This window comes from Cryptotermes secundus, unplaced genomic scaffold (assembly GCF_002891405.2).
Source record: "Cryptotermes secundus unplaced genomic scaffold, Csec_1.0 scaffold52, whole genome shotgun sequence".
NCBI classification, from domain to species: domain Eukaryota; kingdom Metazoa; phylum Arthropoda; class Insecta; order Blattodea; family Kalotermitidae; genus Cryptotermes; species Cryptotermes secundus.
The window spans coordinates 143919-160510 of NW_019733835.1; the positions used below are offsets into that span (position 1 = coordinate 143919).

General features: G+C 41.5%; 1 protein-coding gene across 1 annotated transcript; it reads left to right on the forward strand.

Annotated features, from left to right (window-relative positions):
• Positions 1-3798: 3798 nt before the first annotated feature.
• On the forward strand, positions 3799-12556 carry LOC111868184. Its single transcript, XM_023858615.2, has 2 exons — positions 3799-4144; positions 11443-12556. Exons 1-2 carry the CDS (start codon positions 3964-3966, stop codon positions 11883-11885), a joined length of 624 nt encoding a protein of 207 aa, XP_023714383.1. The 5' UTR covers positions 3799-3963; the 3' UTR covers positions 11886-12556.
• Positions 12557-16592: the final 4036 nt, after the last annotated feature.

Sequence of the window (16592 nt, forward strand, 5' to 3'; positions counted from 1 at the left end):
GGGATCGTGGGTTCGAATCCCACTCAAGGCATGGATGTTTGGTGTGTGTATGCGTTCATTCTGTATTTGTGTCGTCTTGTGTGTTGGTAGCGGCCTTCACACGTCCAAGGAGCCCTACCGTTGTGAAAACTGATTACTGATTACTGATTAGGGCCAGGGCCCTGGATGGGCTGGAAGAGCCATTAAAAAAAGATATTTGTGAAGAAGCCTCAGATGTACTTACTTACTTACTCATGGAGCTGAGCCCTTCTGGAGGAGCCGCCAATTCTGCAGCTACTCAAGAATTTCCCAGCATTTTATGGAACCCGAAGGTTCATTACCGTGTTTACAAGAGCCCTCCATTGGTCCCTATCCTGAGCCAGATCTATTCAATCCATACCATCCCATCCTATCTCTCTAAGATCCATTTTAATATTGTCCACCCACCTACGCCCTGGTCTTCCCAGTGGTCTCTTTCCTTCTGGCTTTCCTACCAATATCCTATACGCATTCCTCGTCTCCCATATTCGTGCTACATGACCTGCCCACCTCATCCTCCTTGACTTGATCATTCTAATTATACTTGGAGAAGAGTACAAGTTATGGCCTCAGATGTACTACCGAATTGAATCTCATTGAAGTTACCCATTTCGTTTATGAAGCGAACATTACAGCACGTCGAAAAGACATTATGTTTAAATAGTATATTGCATTAGTAGCAATAGTAACAGTGTCTTTGAGCATCTGGACTTGAACTAAAACCACTTCAAAAAGACCTCCGTTGTCTCCGCACATGCAATTACGCTCAAATCTTCCCTTTAGAGCGAATTAAATCGCGGTAGATGAATGTAAATCAACGAAACAGCCGTGGAACGTAGATAACTTTCACATTGCGCTTATTAATAAATATTATAATGTCATAGCAAACAGATGGAAAGACAAAGAAACACTAGATGAAAAGAAAAATTATACATAATGTGATGCATGCCGCTAGCTTGATCAAGTATTTTCGCAATTTTCTTCAGTCTTTCTATTAGAATGCTGAGATAACAGTATACCTGAAACATTCAACGATCGCCTCCTTCTAAATCCCTTTCTACCCACAACTTAAGATCATTTTCCATTTCATTAGACACTATATAACATTTCCAGTAGAAAGAACGTCAACAAACATCTTAAGAATCAACCAATATAACTCTTAACTTCCGCTATATTGCGACCGTGTCCTCATTTCTTACATTTTACGCGTACAATAATTCCATGACAATTAATAAATAAGTGGGGAGCTAAATATACAGTACTAATTTTATTACGGTAAATTCCATTCCGTTAATTTACTGAATTGGTGAGGACAGAACTCAGTAGCTCGCTCCTGTGAACACGGTAATGAACCATCTGGTTCCAAAACGACGAAGAAATCGGTTTCTCACATCCTCAACAGTGTCTCTGCCCCACAGAATTACTTAAGTCGCATTTCACTACTCCTTTATAATCGAGTGTCGACGAGCCAAAACGCCGTGCGAAATCCTATGCTTGTTCCCTTGTCAAACCGCTTCTGTTCTCCTCTCTACGTGCATTATTATGGCTAAGCAGGCGCAGGTCCAATACAAAGTCCACGTTGGCTACTAGACTTTTTTCAGTGTCCGATTATCACCCACCTAAATCTTCTGGTAAAATCTGCAAGACGTTTTCCTACCTACATTATTTTTAAAATTCCAAATTACCAATTACCAATCCAACTGATTTGGTATACCCATGAAACATGTTAGGTTAATATTAAGGGACATGTGGAATAAATTTTGTATAAGGAAACATTTGTCCAGTGCGTTTATTACATACAGTGGTCTGAAATAAGGTTTCAACACACTCTTTTTCACTTTCGTTTTAGAACACGTCACTAGAGAAATTAAAAAAACCCGGGAGGACTTGGAACTGATTATATGGCGTCAAATTGTAGGATGATTGATGAATTATAAACTGGAAAGGATTTGGAAAGGAGCTGTCGTGACCTGAAACGCTATTTTCGCATTTGTCTGAAAGCATTGAGTAAAACAACGAAAGACTCGGGATAGTCGGTATCCCGTTCGAGAGAGCACCTCCGGGCTGAAGATCTAGAGGGTTATCCCTAGACCAACCTGCTCGGTAGGAGGGCGATATTTTAAAAATGTGACAAACGACAGCAATAATTCGGAATTACATTCAAAATGAAATTAAGGTAAAGGTAAATTTGTCCCTGCGCTTAACTAATTAAGCATTATGCCATGAAGGCGTACTGGGGAGTGTGTGTGTATAGATCCACATTTTCTTGACCTCGGCACTAGCTGGAGGTGAGTGGTCAGCTTCACGCCCCTGCCGCTTTACCCCATTGGGAGAGAGCCCCCGTTACCCATTGGATAGGAGGTTGGGTGGACCTGAGAGCTGGTCTGGACAACATGGAGAAGTGAGAATTTTTGCCCCCACCGGGACTCAAACTCCGATCCCTCGGTCGTCCAGCCCGTAGCCAGTCGCTATACCGACTGCACTATCCAGGCTCCCCCGTAAATTTAAGAGGTGATTATATTCCGGGAATTTACCATTCGGTTAAGAACACTTCACCTTCCAACATGTATAGTTTTTCTTTTGTATGGGTAAGATGGTGTAATGCATGAACACAAGTTGAGGGTAGATTCTATAGGGTTCTGACGATGGTGGATGACAAACAGAATTACTGGGTTTTTGGAATTTTCCATCGTCCGGAATTTTAGGTAATAGAGCACAAGACGTTTCGGAAACTGGATCTGTTTCCATCTTCAGGTGAGAAAACGAAGACACCTACTCAGTTGAGCCCCTTAGAAAGAGTGATTGAGATTAGCTCTTTCTGAGGGTTCGAACTGAGTAGGTTCTTCTCTCATCTGAAGTCGGAAGCAATTTCAGTTTCCGAAACGTCGTGTCCTCTATTACCTAGAATTCCGGACGATGGAGAAAGTCCAAAAACCCAATAATACAAGTTGATGGTGTTCAAGAATAAAGTTCTAAAGAGAACGTTTAGACCTGGACTAGAGGGAGTACTCCACAGCGTCCAGACCGGCTCGGGGGCACAACCAGCCTCCTGTTCGAAGGCTACGGGGGGGTCCTTTCTCCGGAGGAAAAGCGGGCAGGGCATGAAGCTCACCATTCATCTCCATCTAGTACCGAGGTCAAGGATGGTGGATGTGTAAATCAATTCCCTCACTGGTCTCCATGGCATAGTGCTTCAAATAATTAAGCGCAGGGCAAATTTCACCTTTACTAAAAGAAGCAACAAGAAAATGGAGGCCATTACATAATGCCAAGCTACATAATTTCTACTAGTATGTAATAGGTCATACTGTTGGAGCGATTCAGTAAGTATGAGATGGGTGGAGACATGCGAAAAAACACTAAGAAATTAGGAACTTATATACAGCTTCGGGGAAAGGAACATAGGAGAATACTGACCTGTACAAGAAGTGAAATCAGGATAATCTACAAGCACTACATAGTGTATGTTTATTAATTTTTAAAGGTAAATTAAGTGGCTTCTCTGCGTCCGGAAATACGATCTCACGAAGTTAATCCAATCAATCCGTAATTAGTCAGACCGTTTACATTCGCATATTAAAACCTCAGTTTCATTCTCCACAGGAAAGTGGCGTCGAAATGGAAAATCTTTCTTTTTTTTTCAAGTAGATTAAACTTCGAAATGTGAATTTCTATTTAATAACCCGTCATTCCACCTGATTCCTCAGCGGTGGGGAAGGTTAGAGCGGCCCGTAACACTTCTTCAACCACTCCTCACCGTAGTACAGCTGCGTAGTTCTCTTCCGGCCACACCGCGCGTCACACACACATGCAGCAACTAATAACCTGAGTTACACATTCGTGCAGCTACATCCTTAATCATAAATATTCGTGTTAAATGCCAAATTGTGACGAATGTAAGATGCACTCGCAGTTGAAGGAAACGTAATAAACAAAATAATATTAATGAAAAGTAACGGAAGTGGAATCATTAGAATGAAAACTTACTGTTGTGTGCAGGCATGGAGAATCAAACTGGCACTGAGTGTCGTGATGCTTATATTCGCTAGATCTAAAGCAGGCGGCATACTCAATGAGGATGTAAATCCAATCAGTGATGTCACAGAGTACCATAAACAGCAGACAGGTAAGTTTATTCGCTACATTACAGATTGCAATAAAACATGTGCAACAATGTAATTAGTCTTAGTTAAAATGTATGTGTGTATAGCAAGATGTTAGAGCTCAGTGGACCTGGTGTGTCATGTAATTCAGAGTGATCCTGTTTCACGTATTACCTCCGAAAACCTGTCCGGAAACCATATATCCTGAGTGAGGTTATTCTTGCCTTTAACAGGCATTGATACGTATTTGCCAATGTAAGTAGCATATTGTCTCTTATTTAAAGCTGCAACGTCTTGTTTTATTTGTTAAGTTTTGTTAAGTAAACTAAACGCGAATGAGAGAATTACTGGTAACAATACTTAGCTGTATAAGCTATGTTAAATAATTCTAAGTGATCATTTCAATTGTCAGGGTTAAACTGCTAATATTTTTTCAAACGCAATAATCATTATTTTATTTAAATGCAATTCAGGCTAGTCTAGTCCAACGCTGTCTTATTCAACGGTCATATTATCACTCAGGACAGGTGTTTACTTATACGCGTTGCGCGCTAGCGTCAGACTGTCTTGTCAGAAGTAGCTGAATTTTTTATCATAAAATCCCGTGTAAAAATATTTTGGCCCAAAGGAATAATATTATGAGGAATACTGCATTTCAGGGTCATATTGTATGTAACAGATATGAGTACCAGGAATATTCTTGCAATATTTTTGGACGTAAAAGGCGGCCGTCGTGTAGGGCTGACAACCTTGCCGCCATCTGTGAGCCGATTGTCTAGAAAATGCGGAAACCTCAACATCTCACAACCCTATGGGCCTCCACGGCCTATTACAGGGATGCCTTCACTTACTTTTTTACTTTTTACTGTATGTGAATAAGTAATTATTGGTTCCGTTATCACAATTAGTGCGTAAAATTTATATGTTATTTCACGGCATGTTTTGGCCCTTCATGGCCATCAGCAGGAAGAATTAAGTATATACTAACTACTTTTCGGTCCTATGGCTACTTTTCAGAAGTTTTAGTCTTGAAGCTTGAAAGGTAGAGATCACTTGGGACATCCAACGGCGAGTGGGACAATCATATTGTCACAGGTTTGCATGACTATAGATGGGGTTTGGATAGGTAATCGGATTTAATGAACCTTTAAACAACTCCTGACTACTCTTCACAAATCACTATCACACAAAGACTGGCGCTCTCGGTCACGGTTTTCATTGCTCTGCTTGGTATAACATCTTCCTGCTCCGGGTCTCATGTCCTCGCAGGCTGGCGGCCATCTCGCACCAACCTCCCACCTTTCTAACTGCCGTCTCAAGACTGTCACGTAGTCAAGCCAAAGTCATATTGCAACTGACGGCAGTCAGTCAGTAAGTCTTGGTGTCGAGCCATATCTGGGACTCATGGCCAGATATTTGTTACTGTTTGACAATTACGGTATTGTTTTTGTGGAGCGCCCTCTCTGACGAGAAGACGTGTCTGTCTTTTGTATATGATGCTGGTCCTTGCCAGCGCATTCTTTCTCAGGTCCGAGTCCCTTGGTACCCGTGACCATATTTTACTCTCTCAGATTTGAGGCTTCCCTTTCCGTCGCCTACTACGACTCGCAGGGTCACGGTGGAGCTATTCGACCCCGCCTCCACACGGGTTCTCACGTAATGGCAGCTGGTACCCTTTGTATAACCTCGGCAGAGACTGTACGGAAAACATTGTTTCAAACAGTACTTCTATTGTTGGGTGAAGTCAGTATCAGCGCGGACTGCACAGAAAACACCGTTCCTCTGTTGCGTGTGTTACGCTGATGAGTTGTCCACTGTGCAGTAACCTAGTGACGGCTCTCTCTTAATTTATGTCACAATATTAAAGCGGTTAATTTTTATAGAATTCGGGTGTAAGGATGTGGACTGGATCGGATGACTCGGGATGGGGCAGAATGGCACGGGTTTGTGAAAAGCGTAATGAAAATTCAGGTCGCGAAAAGCCAAAGAAATAACATTACCGGCTGAGATAATCCTATATTTTCAAGATAAAAGCCTACACCAAGGGGTTAGCAATTTAGTTACAGGAGCAAAATATTAAATTTAGTTATCCTGAAATAATGATAATTTTGTATCCATTTATTGATAGTAACAGAGTACAGACCTAGAGTAATACCCGACAACTTGACCAGGCAGGACAAACTCTCGGTGTGCCATTCCTCTGTAATCAAAGAAATAAAGCAGCACCTTGATTCTAACACACGTGTTTTCCTTGGACGGTGTGAGGCTGTGGATTTCCAACTCATACTCTGCCGCTTTGTCTCAAATTCGTACAGAAAAATGAAGTTTCATCCCCAATGGTGACTCTGTTCAGCCATTCGTCAGTCTTCTCGATTCGTGGCAAGAGCTCAACGTCTCCTAAACTGGAGCTGGTTGTTTGTGAGATTCTTGATCACCACCTTCGCACACATTTCCTTCATCCCCAAAATGTTCATCCAAATCAATCATAGAGTACCGCTACTGATATTTAATTATTCTTTTTCTTCAATTCTTCTGAGAGTAAGGTGTCGATCACACCACACCAGAATTCTCACCTGTTTACCTTTACCGTCCGATTTTGATTCTAATAAAAAAAAGTAAAGCTATCCCTGTAACAGGCCCTGAAGGCCCATAGGTTTGTGAGACGTTGAGGGTCCCACATTATCTAGACAGTCGGCTCAAAGATGGCGGTAAGTTTGTCAGCCTTAAGCGCCGGTCGGCCGCCGGTACTCATTTCTGTTAGAGGCCGAGTGAACCCCAGGGCCATAGTGCGGCCGTAAGGATTAGGTCAATTGAAAAAAAATCCAATGACTTCATCGGTATTTGAACCCGGGACCTTCCGACTTGTAGCACTAGCCTTAACCACTACGCTANTCTAGACCCACTACTTCTAAGAACAATCCGATAGTACCGGAAATCGAACCCGAGACCCTTGGATCTGTAGCCAGGAACTCTGACCACTAGACCACTGAGGCTACCCTGTAACATTTGTGTCAATTAAGCCTATTCGGCAAGCGGTAGCAATTGGAATGGGTAGGAGTAACATGCATCAAGTAATAAATAATAATAATAATTCAGTGGAATAAATGAGCTATATTTAATGGTGTCATAATTTCTCATTTAATTTGTATGACCTAGGAAGACTACTTATTGAGCAACCTCCGTATTTTCTTTGGCGTTTCAAAGGTGTCTTCTTTCTTCCAAGTTTGAAAAAAATATAATATTGATTTTTTCCCCAAAATACTGCAACCGCTTTTCGGCTACCACTTCTTGCAACCGTTGGGCGCCACTTCTTACAACCGATCACTTAGCTACCACTTCTCGCAACCTTTGGGCGCCACTTCTTGTGACCGTCCCTTATCTATCTTTGTATTTATTTATTTATTTGCCCGCTTCGGTAGAACACTTGACTCTTTTATTTGCCCGCTTCGGTAGAACGCTTGACTCTTCTCAGGGTTGTGTCACGGTAATAACTGAGTCAACTCGGAGACTGCGCATCTAAAGCTAGTCCACTGATAGAAATAAAAATACTCTATTTTCTGCTTAATCACAAATTGTTTATTTCAGAAGCAAACACTATATCTTTATTAGCAAGTACGGAGTAATGCGCCCCTTTTATTATTATCAAAAATTAATCGAACCAAATAGACTGATAAATTTAGATATACTTGGAGAGCGCAGCCCAATGACGTCTGCCTATGGTGAATTCAAAGTGCCATGTCCTTCTGCCCACTCTATCCTGCGGGAGCGTCACTTCATCCACTGCATAGGATTTGAACCGACGGCCTTTGTCCCAGACAAGAATAGTTTCCTAATGGCTGATTTTAACTGCCAATTCATCATACCATCAGTACAAGACAATCACATTACTAACTTTGAGAATAAAGAGATCCAAAGATATTGAACCCGGAACCCTACATGTGAAAGCGGTTATTTCTTAGTTTAGGGTCTAATTACACCCTTCCGAAGACACCTTTATAACAGGTACCCTATTAGTAAAACAACATTTACATGTTCGGCAAACTACAGACTTGCCTTTTCGTAATGGGCCACGTCCCTTTTGCGGTCACCCAAGCTGCAGGTAACAAAACAAGGCAGTTGTTCCTGTCTAAATGCGAAAAGCAAGTCATAACTTCTTAATGCATCGGTCTCCCCAATAAATCAGTCACTCTATTGAAATGGCTAAAGGGGAACATAGCGTCCATTAAAGAGTTTTAAAAGGTTTGGACTGTTATAATACTCATGCCTGATTTTCGTGAAGAGCTACGCAAACATTACTTCAGTTAAAGAACAACAGCTCTGCATTCGCTAACTCGCTAGCTCGCTAGACTTGTCAAGTTTGATATGTTGAGATCTCAAATACATACCTACAAGTGACAGCACTTGTCGTCGACCACAGAGGGACTAACATTTCACACTGTTGTTAGTGTCTTTATTTAATTACCGGACATCCTTCATTAGGAAAGTAGACGTTTCGAGTCCTGCTCAGAAAGCGACATTGAAGCATAGTTTACCGTTGCTTACAGGAAATTCAAATAAAGAATGTGTACATGTTGAAATAGACTTCTTTCTTTTCCTTTGGCGGCACAGCCACAATTTGGACCTTGGCCTACCTCAATGAAACTCTCCGTTTCACTTCGGTTTACTAGATCTTAGACATTCGGTAGGACTCCTTGGGCGGGTGATCAGCTCTTAGCAAGGCCACTACTTGTACACAAACACATAAAAACACGCACACACACACAAAAGAATAAACATCCATGCCCTGAATGGAATTCGAACCCACGATCCCGGCTTCCGAGCAAGCGAAGACGGTGCATGCCTTAGACCGCTCGGCTACCGTGACCGGCAATTACTAGACTAATACACAGGAAATTATAGAAAGCGGGCAACTGGTAAAGATAAAGACGCAAGTTTCCTCTGCGCCGAAGCATAGGATTTTGAGGGCTAGGAATGAAGTTACACACTTCTAAACTTGACACTTGATGAAGGTGAGTGGCCAGCTTCACGCTCCAACAATGTCCCAAGCGGAAAAATCTACGGCACACAGTGGATAGCGGGCTGGGTCGGTCCGAGAGAAGTGAACTCCAGACGTAGGTTCACTTTAATGACTTGAATGGACTGGGCCAACGGTATTATCACGCGTTTGGCTGACTTAAAAGACGGGGTCTGGTTTGGATGATTGGATTTATTAACATCCTATACTTTCACACAGTTCAGGACTACAGGCAATTACAGCGCTATCGCTATTCGACACATTTTACGGTTCACAGTTGCACACGCATTAGGATTTTCAGTCTTCACTAGTAGCATCCTTGCAACGGATTTTTAACAGTCTCAATGTAACTTCAAATCGCACATGAAGTCTCCTTGTCACAGTCTAATTCCTTTCTTCCCATTTCTCCTTAGTCACCTTCGATCGCCATTTGCAGAACTCCACCCACTTCCCCATGCTAGCTGCGTGAGATCCTCGTTATATAGCCTCGGATCGGACCCCACGGAAAACACCGTCTTCTGATGTTAAAGAGTGTGTTTACCGTTCCGTTGCCTAGGAATGGGTATAAACGTCAAAACATAAAATAAGTCATTTATTTGCCCGTCTTGCGAAAAGAATCCGGAACATTCTGTCTCGAGCAATACTGGGTCACTGATATTAATATACAATAACCAATTTATCCGTCCCTCTTTTAATCACCAGCATATAGAAATGAAATTCAAGAAACAATTAAAAGAAAAATATTTTGAAAATAAAAAGTAAAAAAAGTAAAGCTGTCCCTGTAACGGGCCGTGAAGGCCCATAGGGTTGTGAGATATTGAAGGTCCCACATTTTCTAGACAATCGGCTCAAAGATGGCGGTAAGGTTGTCAGCCTTACGCGTCGGCCGCGATTTACTCCCAAGGAAAATTATTTAATTAATTCCGGGTACTCATTTCTGTTAGAGGCTGAGTCGACCCCAGGGCTATAGTGCGACTGGAAGGATTAGGTCAATTGAAAAACATCCAATGACCTCATCGGGACCTGAACCCGCGACCTTCCGACTTGTAGCATAGTGCCTCAACCAACTATGCTAACCCGTCCCCTTGTTTTGAAAATACTCGTCATTATTCAGTTCGAAAATTGTTTTCATTATAGCTACGCTTCGTGAATCTGAAAATTAGAATATACGTACAAAACAATAATTTTGGCTGTTGTGTTGTAAGACTAAGAAACGTGGTCATTAATATGAGAGGGAAATATGAATTGAACGTTATTTTTTAAGAAAACGTGCCCAATAAAGTATTTGGATCTAAGAAGAATGGGATTAAGCAAAGCAGGATATTACATAACAAAACTCCACAATTTACATACCTAGGTCACGTGGTTATTGCTATGAGGGGGAAATCTAGGAGTCTAAAATGGATCGAAGATGCATCTATGGTTCGGAGAGACAAAGAATGCATACAGAATTTTAGAATCCACTGCGCTATGTACACTTGGAAGGTAGAGAAAACAGATGGAATAGTAACATTGAAATTGATGTTAGGGACACAGATGGTGAGGACGGGAAGCGAATGGAAGTAGCTTAGGAGCTTGTCCATTGGTGCATTTCAGTATATTGTTACGTAGTATGTGTGACTACAGACAGGTTGTGGATTGGTGAGTGGATTTATTGACCATTTATACACACGACTCGGAACTACAAGCACTTACGGCGACACCGCCAAAAACTCCACAATTCACAGATCACCACAGCACCCGCTAAGCCTTTTCCAGCCTGATGTGTCTTCATCAGCCTTTCCCTGCCAACGACTTCTAACAGTGAAGATTCTTCAACTTCACGTGCTAAGGTTCTATCTTCACAGCCTCCCGTGCAGAACCTTCCTCCACTGACAGCAAACTGGCTGCCCCAGTTCTGTTCTTTATAACTCCTCGGCGTGGACCGCGTTGACAACATCCTGTTTTCCCCGTTTCATGCGTAACCGTTGCAGCGGGAACGTGTTTACCGAGCCGTTGTCCAGAAACGGGTCTGATATAACCGTTCGTCTCACAATCGTTGCATAGCAACGGCTATATACGCTACAATATTCATTCAAAGTTTATTTAACCACGGTGCCAATAACTCTGGATATAAATTCCGGCAACTTATTGTAGAGACAGAAGACCACCACAAAATCCTCAATCGCGATAGTGGCTATCCTAGCAGAAATTGCAATACAAGTCAGAAGCATTTCCGCTTGTACCAGGTTGCTAGATGCAGTTTTTGTGTTCGCCGCGTTTGACAAAAAACATCTGAATACATAAATGTGTGGTGTTGTGTTCCAGGAGAAGCAAGACAGGCGTCACAAGCTCGGCACCGCCTCAGGATGCTCTTCCCCCTTCTCCTGCGCATATCGTCCCGCCTGGCTCAGATCGTGCCCATGGCTCTCGCCGCCATGACAGCCACATTCGTCATGGCTATCTTCGCTAAGAAGGCCTTTCTCATCAGCCTGGCTGCATTCGGACTGATGCTTTACGACACGTTCAGGAAGAAACGTTACATTGTTCATTACCGTGTGGAACCATGGCACGAAAGTCATTTAATCAGCAGTTACTATACCCCAGCTGAACCTCAAAAATATGCATCTCATTCCGATGAAAGCCACAGTTCTCAATGGAAAAATTACTACAATGGCCACAATATTTACGAAGCCGGTAACAAAAATATAATTCAGAATATTGCAGAAGTAGCCACCAGGTTGTACCAGAAAGCCACAACAGACAAATAGTTACTGGCCTTCTCAATACGCCTGACCAGAAGTTCACAATTTGCTAACAGAATTGGAAGAAACACGACTAAAATTGTTTGGCCATGCAAAAGTAATAGATAGGACAAAAGCACTGAGAAGCTTATTAGAATTAAAATCTTAAGGAAACAGGCTTATGGGACAAACCAGAACAAGATAATTCAGCCAATCTGTGGAAGGCAAAAAAAATTGAGGGCCGAGCTGGTAAAAAATCGAAAAGGAGGGCCTCGGGAAGGAAGAAGGGACTGAAGACTTTCCTTCCACCAACCCATACAAAGCTGAAACAAAGTTGTGACAGGAATGATGCCTCACGATCAAAGCGGATTATATCGATACTGCATTTAACGGGACCCCAACTGATTATCAGTCGCACTGATGAATGAAATCTGTGTTAATCCTTCCAAGCACAGCGGATACTTCGATGAGAAAATCACCTGTTCTGTTTTATATCTTTATTTATCATTCTATCTATTCCACCGAAATTCTTCAGTGTTATTTAACATTTTCATCCAGCTTGTCGGCATTTATATTTAGCCCTTAATCTACATAGGCCAAGATTCACTGCTATATAAGACGAACATTTTTCTGTTTTAGTCAGTTGCCTTAGTGTTCTTGAAATAATTCCACGTACTTTCAGAAACATGTGTACTTTTCCGTTAACATCTTCATCACGATTATGTCATATCGCGGCTGAGATAATTCGTATGTTACTTATTCTCATATTGCGTTATATAAAATTATTTTGAGACGAACTGGGTACATTCCCTTGAAAGTCATAACTGCTGATTTTGTGGTGAATGCTTTAAAATTATAATCATTACATATATTATTCAAATGAAATATTTTTTTAAGATTACCTTCATTCTCTTTTATTGTAATCAAGCAGTCAGCAAGTGCTAAAATATTTACATTTGTACTATTTTCAGTTTAAGTCAAATAATCATTTTGCTCATCTCTTGTAGAGCTAATATTTATTAAAAAGCATTGGAGACATACAACGACCCTGTCTCAATCTTGAGTAATTTCTATTTACTTTGAGTGCTGGCCATTCCCTAATTATATTTGTGTCTGTATATATTTCTTAATATATATAATAAATGGTTTTGATAACCCCTCCTAGCCATTATTTTCCAAAGCCTCTATCAGTCCAATCGATCAAAAGATTCAACAGTATTCTGAATTCAATTTTTTATGTTTCCGTAAACTCTATATCCGGTATTAAGAAGGTTAATTTAATAATACTTTTCACAAATATTTCTTATTACTGTTCTAAATATTGGTTCTATTTTAGCCGATTCCACATTGTTGAAATATTACAGTATTTCCATCATGTTTTTAACAAATACAATAGTATTTTCACATGTAAGAGTGACTCTAACGACGGAGTTTTGGATTGTATATTGGATTCAACAGAACTTATAATTACACCTAATTATAGCAGCATCGCTGATATCTACACTTTATAAATCACTAGTGCACACGGACTAGTGTTCTCAGTTCGTTACAGTTGCTACTAGCCGTTTCGTGGTAACGGCTCCTAACAATGGCTATACCTCTGCTTTCGGGCTCAAGTCCTGTCTGAATGGCGGCTCCCTTCCAACTGATTCTTTTCTTCATAGACTCCCGTACAGAATTTATTTGATTGCCCCAGTTGTGTTCTTTATAACTCCTCGGCACCATCCGAACAGACAACGCCGTTCATTTTCGTATCCGTTGCCGCGCGAATGTGTTTACAGAGCCGTTCTCTAGCAGCGGCAGTCTATTATTGCTTATTAAGAATCAGTTGCCTAGGAACGAATGTTGTTTTAGAGCAGTTCGCCAGTAACGACTGTTTCTCTGGGTCCACAGTTTCTTTTTCAGCAAATATGCCATAGCATACTGTGAAGGAAAATTCATTCAGGTTTAAGCATAAGTGTTTCTTTTGGCACTCATAATAAAGAGCGATTATTTTCCTATACTGCATTAACCTACCGGTCTTTATAATGATATTCCTATGAAGTGGGAACTGAATTCTTGAGTTTTGTCAGGCTCTTCGCTTATCTATCGAACTTAACATACTGAACCACCAAGGCCGCGCCATAGGTCAAGCGGTTAGTCGCTGGCTTCCCGCCGCGGCGGCTCGGATTCGATCCCGGGGTCTGGTCAAGTGGGATTTGTGGTGGACAAAGTGGCGCTGGGGGCGGGTTTTCTCCGAGTACTTCGGTTTCCCCTGCCAATCTTCATTCCACTAAATTCCCCATCATCACAATCACCCGGGGCAGCTACAATAAGCCACTCAATGGCCGTCGTGCCGAGTTGATACAGTCGGACTGCACCCCCACTAAGCTAATACTGAACCACAACAGTCGAAGAGCTTCTTGATATGGATAGCGTAGGCTTCCGTCCACTTGGTAAAATAGTCCGTAGCTACCTGGAGGCATCGGCTTCCTGGACCGCTCCGTGAGAGGCCCTGCTACATCAACGGGTATCTTTTCGAAAGGGGACCCTGACGTTGTACTGATGCATTTGACACCGATTCCTGGTCTCTACTTCCTCCAGATTGGGCCCTATGTCCGGGTCGTTATAATAAAATGCTTTACACTGGTAATATGTAGCCAGTGAGAGTAACCTTAGAATCCTGAATAACCACGAGGAAATTTATAGAAAATCTGTATCGAAGCGTGACAGTAAATCTAATTCAACAGAGCAGCCGTCGCTTCATGTTAAATTCAAGGCAATCCAATACTACGAGCGAGGACAGTGTATGGAGGTTAGAAAACGTAAACCACTCAAACACATATTTTACTCGCCGAGATCAATCCTAACATGACTGTTATGCCGAAACCCTCACTGATGATCCCCAATAATTTCATCTATGTGTGGACTTGACCTTGAGGGAAGAATTTTGGATAAAATTTTGTATGAAGTTAATAGCAGTGATATTCCCCGATAATTACTACAGTCTATTTTATCACCCTTCCTGTGAACTGGCACACTAATAGATTCCTTCCACTGGTCGGGCAATTTTTCCTTATGCCAAATAGAAGTAATTAGATTTTTGATCATAGAACGCAATATTTCGCCTCCTTGATTGTGGATCATAGAACGTAATATATCGCCTCCTGCTTGAATAAGTTCTGCGGAATTTGATCACTACCTGGTGATTTATACCGTTCCAATTTTGCAATAGCACTTTCAACCTCAAAAGGGCTAGGATCAGGTACTAATGGCCCTGGTGTATGAATTTCTGTCTGCCTAACATCACTGACCCTATGTACAATCAATAACAGAGAGAAGTACTTCCTCCACCTATTCAAAATGTTGTGGGAATCTGCAAGCAGATCACAATTCTCATTCTTCTCTAAGTTACTTCTAGGTTGTAACCCCTCTTAATTTATTCCTATGTACAGGTCTCTAATGTTCTTGTTGTTACTGTTCATTGCAAACTCATCAATTTTGTCTTTCAGATATTCCTTCTTTTTGTTCCTGAAATGCCTGCTGGTTTCACGTCACACCTAACCCAATTCAATCAACTGGTGTAAGAAGCCAACGAGAATGAAAACATTGATGATTAAATTATTCGCCGAGAGTAATTAAAATAACTTAAGGAAAGAATGAGAATGAATTAAAATATTCATTACTCACATGCCACGGACGATGATGAATACTACACTTTCGTTCGTTGTCATTTATACACATAAAACAATGTGAAACCACCATATATACACATAACACAATGTGAAACCACCTAATACAACCCTCTTAAGCTCTTAAGCAGCGTGTGGCCTCTTGTAAGATAACTTGCGGTGGTCCCTGCGCAAGAGGGGAGGAAAATTAAGTGTGGTGGGAGAAAGCAAAACAGCGCAAGACAGCATGGCGTTGTATTAATTCGGTTGGTAGAGCAGTCGCATAGGATATAACATTGGCTGCGAGATGTCTACTGCAATTAGATATGTTACTGACACGTGGCATATGCCTACTATTAACTCGGGTTCTTTACTAGTGATTATCATCAGTCATCACGCTAAACTTTCATCTCTGCAGTGTTCATGAACTCCATCAGTTAACTAAACATATCCATTACCCACTCCCCTCTCCCGGAGGGTTTGCTGGGCATACTGTATAGGATTACCGGCCTCTATAGTGCTGTACAGCAGTGGTTCTCAAACTATGGGGCGCGACCTCCAGGGGGGGGCGAAGGGCTTGAAAGGGGGGCGCAGCATACTTTCTTACAGATAAAAATTAAAACTGCCCTAAATCAATTACAAAAGTAACAAAAAATAAAAATACATATAGAAAAACTTTTCAGGCGTACAGGCTTTAATTATCATGAATTTCAAAACAACTAATAATTATTCTCTTTACCGGCAATTATAAAACGCGTATGCCACAGACAGCGTTGATAGTTCGGCAGCAGCCGCATCCTCTGAAATCCTCTTAAGCCTAGACTTTTTAAAATGCTGTGTGAGGAAATGGGTGCCAAACACACTGCTCTGTTGTTTTTTAGTGATGCTCGATGGCTTTCAAGAGGCAAGGTATTAAAGAGAATGTTTAAGCTGAGGCATGAGGTGTTCTGTTTTTTAAATGGGGAAAATCACTCACTGCCAGACAGTTTCAACAAGGATTTTTTTTATTGAAAATGGCTTACTTCACAGATATATTTGAGAAACTAAATATCCTCAACACTTCACTTCGAGGGAATGAGGCAAC

Coding starts and splice junctions, on each gene's coding strand:
- LOC111868184 (XM_023858615.2), top strand. CDS start 3,964: ATGAAAAGTAACGGAAGTGGAATCATTAGAATGAAAACTTACTGTTGT. Junction 4,145..11,442: donor GTACCATAAACAGCAGACAG/GTAAGTTTATTC, acceptor GTTGTGTTCCAG/GAGAAGCAAGACAGGCGTCA.